An 8259-nucleotide genomic window follows, 5' to 3' on the forward strand; every position below is an offset into this window, starting at 1 on the left:
TATTTTGAAGTTTGAAAGACGAGTACTTGTGACCTACAAGCTCTTACAGCTTGGGTCTAATACTCGGGACTACGTCTAGACATTCCACCCAGGCAGTCTGTTTCTTTCCAATATTGCTAAGAAAATGATTCGGATATTTATGAATGTTTTGGAGGGAAGACGAATATTTATGGCTTGCAAGCTCTTACAGCTTGAGCCTAATATTCGGGATTACGACTGGATATTCCCTCCAGGTAATCTTTTTCTTCCAACTTTATTAAGAAGAGGTTTTGAATCTTGGAGTGTGAAAGAGAAGACAAATATTTATGGCTTGCAAGCTCTTACAGCTTGAGCCTAATATTCGGGATTATGACCGGATATTCCCTCCAGGATAACCTTTTTCTTCACGTTTTATTTAGAAAATGATTTGAATATTTGAGTGTCAAAGAGAAGACGAATATTAACGGCTTGCAAGCTCTTACAGCTTGAGCCTAATATTCGGGATTACGACTGGACATTCCATCCAGGTAATCTTTTTCTTCCAACTTTATTAAGAAAATGGTTTAGATATTCATAAATATTTTGGAGAGAAGACGAATATTTGTGGCTTACAAGCTCTTACAGCTTGAGCCTAATATTCGGGATTACGACTGGACATTCCATCCAGGTAATCTTTTTCTTCACATTTTATTTAGAAAATGATTTAAGATTTGAATATTATGTTGATTTGTGAAATGATCTTGAAATGATTCACATTTATTTTTGGAATGTATTTTGAAATCGAGGGAAGTTGAAATTGATTTTGAAATCGAATGAAATTTGAGTATGATTATTTACACTTGTGAAATGAGCATAGATAATTATTGATCGACTAAACAAATAATCAAATTAATCCACTTATTAAAAAAAAGGGACAATTAACTAAATCTACACAACTAATTAATTAAACAACACAAATAATTAATTAATTACTAATAACAAAAAATGGGTGTATGTATAAATGGATGGTGAATTGGTAAGTGGTAAAATTAAGACCCAAAGCCCAAATCCAAATTCTAAATCCAAGATTATAAAAGGAAAATAAAAAGAAAATAAAAGGTAAAAATTAATAAATAGAAAATAAATCATTGAGAGCAGGGCGGTATTCATGACCTTAGAGCTCTTCTTCTCTTCCTCTTTTTTAATTTCTACTGCCTCCGGTCACACTTCAACACATGGCATGGATTAAACAAAATAATGATAAATGAAATACAATATTGAAACGTCCTCTCTCTATCAGCAAAGGCATTCTCTTCCTTTTGTTAAAATTGTCCTTCATAAGGAAAAATGATTTATACCACCCATTTAAAACTAACTCTTCTTTAAAACATTAATCCTTTCTTAAAAAAACAACACAAATTGTTAGCAAGACTCTTTGATAACTTATGCAGCAATTGACCATACATTTCAAGCAACCACGATTTTCCCACTAGATATTTGGAAGCTATCATCCTAACCACAAACAAATAATCAACATCGACAATTTAAACATGCAGCATAAAGTTTTCACAAATTAAAAGCCATGACCACTACCGGAAGTTCAAGAACTCAAACAACAAGAGAAGCTTCCAAATGACAAAAGCTCAAATATACAAAGATATTCATTCAGGAACTTGAACACACAATTGGTATTCATAATAGCAAACACAAAATTCCCAAACCAGAAGTCAAGTTGTAACATTACCGTCACTGAAAGTGTAACGTGTTAATAAGAACCCCTAAGGTTCACACACATAAATTCAAAATATACAAATGACATAAAAGGGAATTGGAACAGAATGATGTTTTTGAAAAAAACGGTTACCAAGTTGCCGAGTTATCGCCAGAGAAAAGTCGAGGTTATTTGGATGATCAAAATGTTGCACTCACAATGAAGACTTCATTTTTGGTTGGTGTTAGTGACCGAGTTGCTATTTAAGTTACATTACGGCGGAGGATGGCGGTTTATGACAATTCGTCACAGGGGTAGAACTTTGAGCATGTCCAATCAAATCATTTTGAACAATCGTAACTGTTACACCAGAGGGACCCACATTCTTCTGAGCACCAGCATAGATCAAACCAAACTTCAAAACATCATCAGGTTTAGAACAGAAATTTGGAGACACATCAGCAACCAAAATCGCACTTTGATTATTGGTTTTTTTGCATACTGGTTTCAACGACCTTTTCCTGTATTTCGAAAAGCAGCTGAATATTGTCTTCTGTTATGATACTTGGTGGCTTGCCATTCTCAGATTCAGGGATTGTGGCTATTATGAGCTATTCGATTCTGTAAAATGGAGCCAGGTGGCTGTCAAAAAAACTCTTTCTCTTCTGCTGCCTTACTTCCAGGACCTACCCATAATTTTTCAGGTTATGTTTCCACATTTACATCCGAAACCTTCCTATCCATTTTCTTATTAACCGGCAAAAGCAATTCCCCGACTCCCGAAGCCAAAGCTTTAGGATCAGAAGCAATATCTAAACCAAAGCAAAGACCAAGCAAATCCTAAAAACGCTTCCGCCATAAAAACAGATCGAGGACCTTTAAACTTAACCAAACTCGGAAGAAACAACATTCCAACAGAAGCACCAAGACACATACCAGAAGCTTGAACGCCTGGTCTTTGTACTTTAACAGCAACAACCTGCCCTGTTCTGTGAAGCCTAGCTTGACAAACCTTCCCGAGTGAAGCAGCAGCAACAGGCTCGGGTGAAATCTCTGAGAAAATATCAGCCAAGGATAAACCAAGTTCTTGTTCAATCATGTTGAAAGCAACTTCAATGGAGAATGGACTTATTTGGTCTTGCAGCAGTGAGAGCTCATCTAGATATGATGGTGGTATCAAATCGGAACGAGATGATATAGCCTGGGCAATTTTGATATATGCTGGTCCAAGCTTCACCAATATCTTCCTTAGCTCTGCAGCTCTAACCTGACTTCGCCGTAAAGGAGTCGTCGCAATCGGAGCCAATCGAGACGGAGGTGCATGTGACGGAGCAGCGACGGGAAGAAAGTTGGTTTGAACTGTTGTGAGGTTGAAAATTTGAAGGGAGGAGTTGGAGTGGTTCGTCGTTGGGATGAGGAAAGGCACGGTTAAGGGTTTGTGCGATTTGACGGCGGTGTGGTGGTTGTGTTGAGTGAGGAAGATGATGAAGTGATGAAGATGAAGGGTGGGCGAGGAAGATGAAGGCGATTCATTGGGTTATGGATCTGGTGGTGGTTCTAGTGATGGTGGATTTGACGGTGGAATAGGGTTGTCATCGTTTGTGGTTAGGGAGAAGATGAGGGTTTCGTCAGGGAGTGGTGGCGGATACAGTGAGAAGAGAAGGGATTGTAGGTTGTGGTTGGTGTGGCGAAGAGGAAGCTGGAGAGTGAAGGTTTCGTGGAGTGAAGGAGGTGGAGAGTGAGGATGAAAAGAAAAGGGTGGCGGTGGATTCGGGTTTTTTCTGTGAAGAAGAGGAAATGCCCTTTTATTTTATTTTCTTTTTCCTTTTTTGTTTTCAGAGATCTCTCTCTCTCTTAATGAGAGAGTCCAAAGAGACGTTGAGAGTGCCTTTTTTGGAAGAAGAAGAGATTTTTGTTTTTTATCCTATTTTGAAAAGTGAGAGAGAGGAGAGAGACTCAAGAGAGACGTTGAGAGTGGCCTCTTTTCTCCTAGGCATCTGTTGGGTTTTTTTTATCATGTATGCTTCTTCAGCTTTTGTTTTTTTGTTGATGTGTCAAAGGGTCATTGGTTGAGAAGGATAATTGAGGATAGGGATCCATGTGTTTTCCAATTGGGATCACTGATTAATTTGAATTAAAGGCTACGATTGGACCAAAGAAACACAACATTGTTAACCAAATTAAAAATGCCTAGAATATCTCTTCTAGAAGCTTTAATCAATTTAAATCACTTAAATTAAATAAATTTCACATTTTTATATAAACATGATAAAATTAAAATGAGAGCATGGCTATACCTATTTAATTTTTTTGATTTTTCTGACACAATAATGAAAATAAATGGATTTAACCTGAATAAAAATTAGGCGCGAAATCGCTCAAAAAATTAAATTGAATGCACCAAAATGATCAGTGTGAAATAAACTTATTGGAAAAATACAGTGTTTCTTTTAATTTTGAAATAAATTTTGACCGGTTAAACAGGCTTGAGCTGATCAGAATGGTGGCCAAGAAAATTAGCTGAAAAATAAATCGAGCATACCGGATTAAACTACGTGAAACGTAGATTAATAAAATTGATGTCTAGAAGCTTGATTTTAAAATTTTTCAATCACTGATTTAACGCACATCCGTTGATTAATTCAACCGGTTCGCCTGCAATTCCAAAAAATTATTTCGACTGATATTCTAGGCCCTATGCGGTATGGAATGCATGGCATGCTATGTAGAGATGCAATAACTATGATGGATGTATTGAATCAGTGATTCAGGGTCAAAATTGGGGTGTGACAAAATAATTATGTGATTGTTGGTGCTTTGGAAAGTGTTGTTTGGGACACATATGTTGTAAGATGAGGTTGTGTATTGGTGGGACAATTCCCGCAAGAGGTTGGAAACTACAAGTACTAAGATCACTTGGGAGAGCTTCAAGAAAGAGTTTATGGAGAAGTATTTTCTGGATGATGTTCGCAGTAATAAAGAGATTAATTTCCTTGACCTGAAGCAAAGAAATATGATTGTTTTTTATTATGCAGCGAAGTTTGAAGAGTTTGTGAGGTTTTATCCTCACTATAATGGCGTGGAAGTTGAAGGATTGAAGTGCATAAAGTTTAAGAGTAACTTACGTCCTAAAATCAAGTAATTCATCGGTTATTAAGAGATTTATCGATTCTCAGTGTTGGTGAATACATGTAGGGTATATGATGAAGATAACAAGACCATATTTGTTCACTGCAAGAGTGGTAGTGACAAGAAAAGTGGGAGTCGGTATCGTGGCAAACTTTATATGATTCCAACTGATAAGGGAAAACAAAAGTTCTAGCATAAGGTTGCATGTGGAAAAGAGATAAGTGGGGGAGGTGCCCATGTTCCTTTTATATGTTTCACATGTGGAAGTGTGGGTCGTCACGCTGCTAAGTGCAAGAGTGCAGGCTTGAAGTGTTTCAAGTGTGAGAAACAAGGTCATCATTTTACTGAGTGTAAGAGTAATGTCCCGACTTACTACAACTGTGGGGAAGCGGGTCATATTAGTACCTTGTGTCAAAAATCGTGGAAGGAGTCAACTGTTGTTCAAGCTCATGGTATAGTGTTTTCGTTGAATGGTGTGGATGTCTCGAGATCAGATAATTTGATTTGAGGTATGTGCTTTATTAATGGTGTTTCTCTTATTGTTATGATTGATATTGGTGCATCACATTCGTTCATTTCCCTTGATTGTGTGGACAAGTTGAGTCTTGAAGTGTCTTCTATGATTAGATGTATGGTCATTCATACCCCAACTAATGGTTCAGTGACTACTTCATTGGTGTTGACTTAATTTGTATGCCTTTGATCCAACTCGATATGATTTTGGGGATGAACTGGATATAGTTCAACTGTGTCTATATCAACTGTTTTGACAAGACTGCGTTGTTTCCCAAACCCGAAGAGAGTAAGGATTCGAGATTTACGTCCATTGGTCAAGTTGAGATGTCTTTGAAGGAGAGTGGTCGAGTGCACGTGGTGTTTGCTACCTTGAGAGTCGAGAGATGTCGTGGCTAGTAATATGCTTGTATTATGTGAGTTCCTTAAGGTATTTCCCGATGACATTTGTGATTTGTCATCGGAGCGGAAAGTTAAGTTCTCCATAGATTTAGTACCTGGTACTAGATCTGTGTCAATGGAACCATATAAGATGTATGCATCAGAGTTAAGTGAGCTGAAGAAGCAGTTAGAAGATTTGCTTGAGAAGAAGTTTGTCAGACCTAGTGTATCGCTGTGGGGAGCGCCAATGTTGTCGGTTAAGAAGAAAGATGGAAGCATGAGGTTATGTGTCGATTACCGACAGTTGAATAAGGTTAGGATTAAGAATAAGTATCCTCCTCCGAGAAGTCACGATCTTATGGATTAGTTGATTGGTGTTTGTATGTTCAGTAAGATTGATTTGAGATCGGGTTATCATCAAATTCAAGTGAAGTCAAATGATATTCCAAAGACTGCATTTAGGACTCTATATGGTCACTATGAGTACTCAGTGATGTCGTTTGGTGTGTCTAATGTGCCATGTGTGTTTGTGGAGTATATAAATATGATCTTTCATCCCTACTTGGATCAATTCATTATGGTTTTAATAGTTGACATCTTGGTGTATTCGAAGTCAGATGAAAAGCATACATGCAATATGCTAGTTGTGTTGCAGACTTTGTAAGAGAAGAATTTGTATGCTAAGTTGTCCAAGTGTGAGTTCTGATTGTTGTCGTACCCTAAATTTCCCCCGCATTTTACTAGTTTTTTTTTTGTGTATGAAAAGCATTTTCATTTGTTTTCATTTTTATGCCCAATTCAAAATAAATAAAAAATATTAAAGAAATACATATTATTATCATTATTTATTCATGTTTTTATTAAAAAGTCAAAAAAGTCAATAAAAAGTCAAATGTTGACTTTTTTTTGAAATATTTTTATATTTTTTAAATTGATATTTTTTAATTACTATTTTTTTTTAATTTAGTCATTTTTAATCACAAATTAATCAAAAAATCACAATATAAAAAATCATAATGTACATAATTTTTTTCCGATTTGTCATCTATGTTTCTAATTGATCGCAATTTGTAATCCTTGTTTCTAATTGGTCACAATTTGTCATGCTTGTTTTTAATTGGTCACGATTTGTCAATGTGACTTTTTTTCCTTTTATGTTAACTTGAAAATTAGTATAAATAGGAGTTCAATTTCATAGTAGAATAGAAACTCGGAGAAAAAAATTCCACAAGTAAAAAGCCACTTGACCACCATGCACCTCAAGCTTGTGTCGTCCACCTCCGCAAACCTTCCACGACTACGTAATTGTCGCCCAACTGCAACATCCATCTTCCTCCGATCAGCCTCCTTCTCCCTCTTTGTTCCCTCTTTACTTTTTTATTTGTTTCATTTCCTTTGCATCAATGATTTACTATGTTTTGAAGATGGTATGAAAAATAAATGAGAATATGAATTTATTTATTTTCTCTCTCTTCACATAATCTTGTTGTTATTTAACACAAAAAAAGATGTACATCGATAGTTAGATAAACTGTGTTATTTTATTAATTTATCATTTTTATTGTTTGTAATTAGTATTAACTTAAAATACGAGAATAAAAATAAAGTTTATAAAAATACAAAAATAGTTTTATTTCTTTTTAAATTAAATTCCCATTTTAAAATACCATAATTAATTGGGAAGGAATGATTGAATGCATATTCACCTGCTTCTTGAATAATCAAGAGCTTAACGCACGCTTCGCTTGCACAATCATTTGCCTTCCGCAAACAATCTTCCCAATAAACTTAAAATAAATTTTAACTCATCAAATCTATTTTTGTCCTAGTGTATTTAAAACAAATTTTTCATTAAAAAAATGGTGTTTGACTCATTTCAATGTAAAATACAAACAGACACTTCAACCTCTATCGTGCAAGCATACATGAAGATGTTTAACTGCTCAGATGACTTAAACACCTATTCTATAAACACAACCAACACACAAACATTTTATACCAAAGAATTATGTAGCCTTGAAATTTCTATCGCACCTGGAGATATATAGGAGCGAGATTCAACATCTCGCCAGGCTCATCAATAAAAAACTAAGCTTTTCCTCCATTATGTAATTATTTTTTAATAAACAGAAAATTGAAAACATCTTTAAGCTAAACACTATATTCTCTAAGCTAATTAGAAGGTTCCCGTTTAGTACAACTGATTTGTGGGGTGCTAATACATTCTCCCTCACTTAATCGACTCCTGAATCCAAAACTTGTTGCGACGACCATGTTTTCGCTCTTCAAGGGTTTTATCGATGTTTTCCTTAAAAATAAAACTTTGGTGATAACTTTATAGTTATTTCGAGTGTTAGTACACTCAAGTATTTTTCACGCTGAGACAACTGACGACTCTGCTAGAGACTTCTTTGTGAGTCAAGCCTATTCCTGTTAGTTTTAGGTTGAGTGTTTTTGTTTGTTTGCATATTTTTATGTTTTATTTATTTATTTTTATTTTTCAATTTTTTATGTCTTATTGTAATGCTTTATGTTTTATTCATATATCATGTTGGTTTGGAACTGCT

The 8259-nt window shown here is 35.4% G+C and overlaps 1 protein-coding gene across 1 annotated transcript; it reads left to right on the plus strand.

Moving 5' to 3' along the window:
• The first annotated feature begins 4610 nt into the window (after positions 1–4610).
• On the plus strand, positions 4611–5306 carry LOC127130066 (uncharacterized). The gene is made up of 3 exons (XM_051059140.1): positions 4611–4807; positions 4865–4984; positions 5066–5306. Exons 1-3 carry the CDS (start codon positions 4611–4613, stop codon positions 5304–5306), a joined length of 558 nt encoding a protein of 185 aa, XP_050915097.1.
• The last annotated feature ends 2953 nt before the right edge of the window (positions 5307–8259 follow it).

Source organism: Lathyrus oleraceus, chromosome 3 (assembly GCF_024323335.1).
Source record: "Lathyrus oleraceus cultivar Zhongwan6 chromosome 3, CAAS_Psat_ZW6_1.0, whole genome shotgun sequence".
NCBI lineage: Eukaryota > Viridiplantae > Streptophyta > Magnoliopsida > Fabales > Fabaceae > Lathyrus > Lathyrus oleraceus.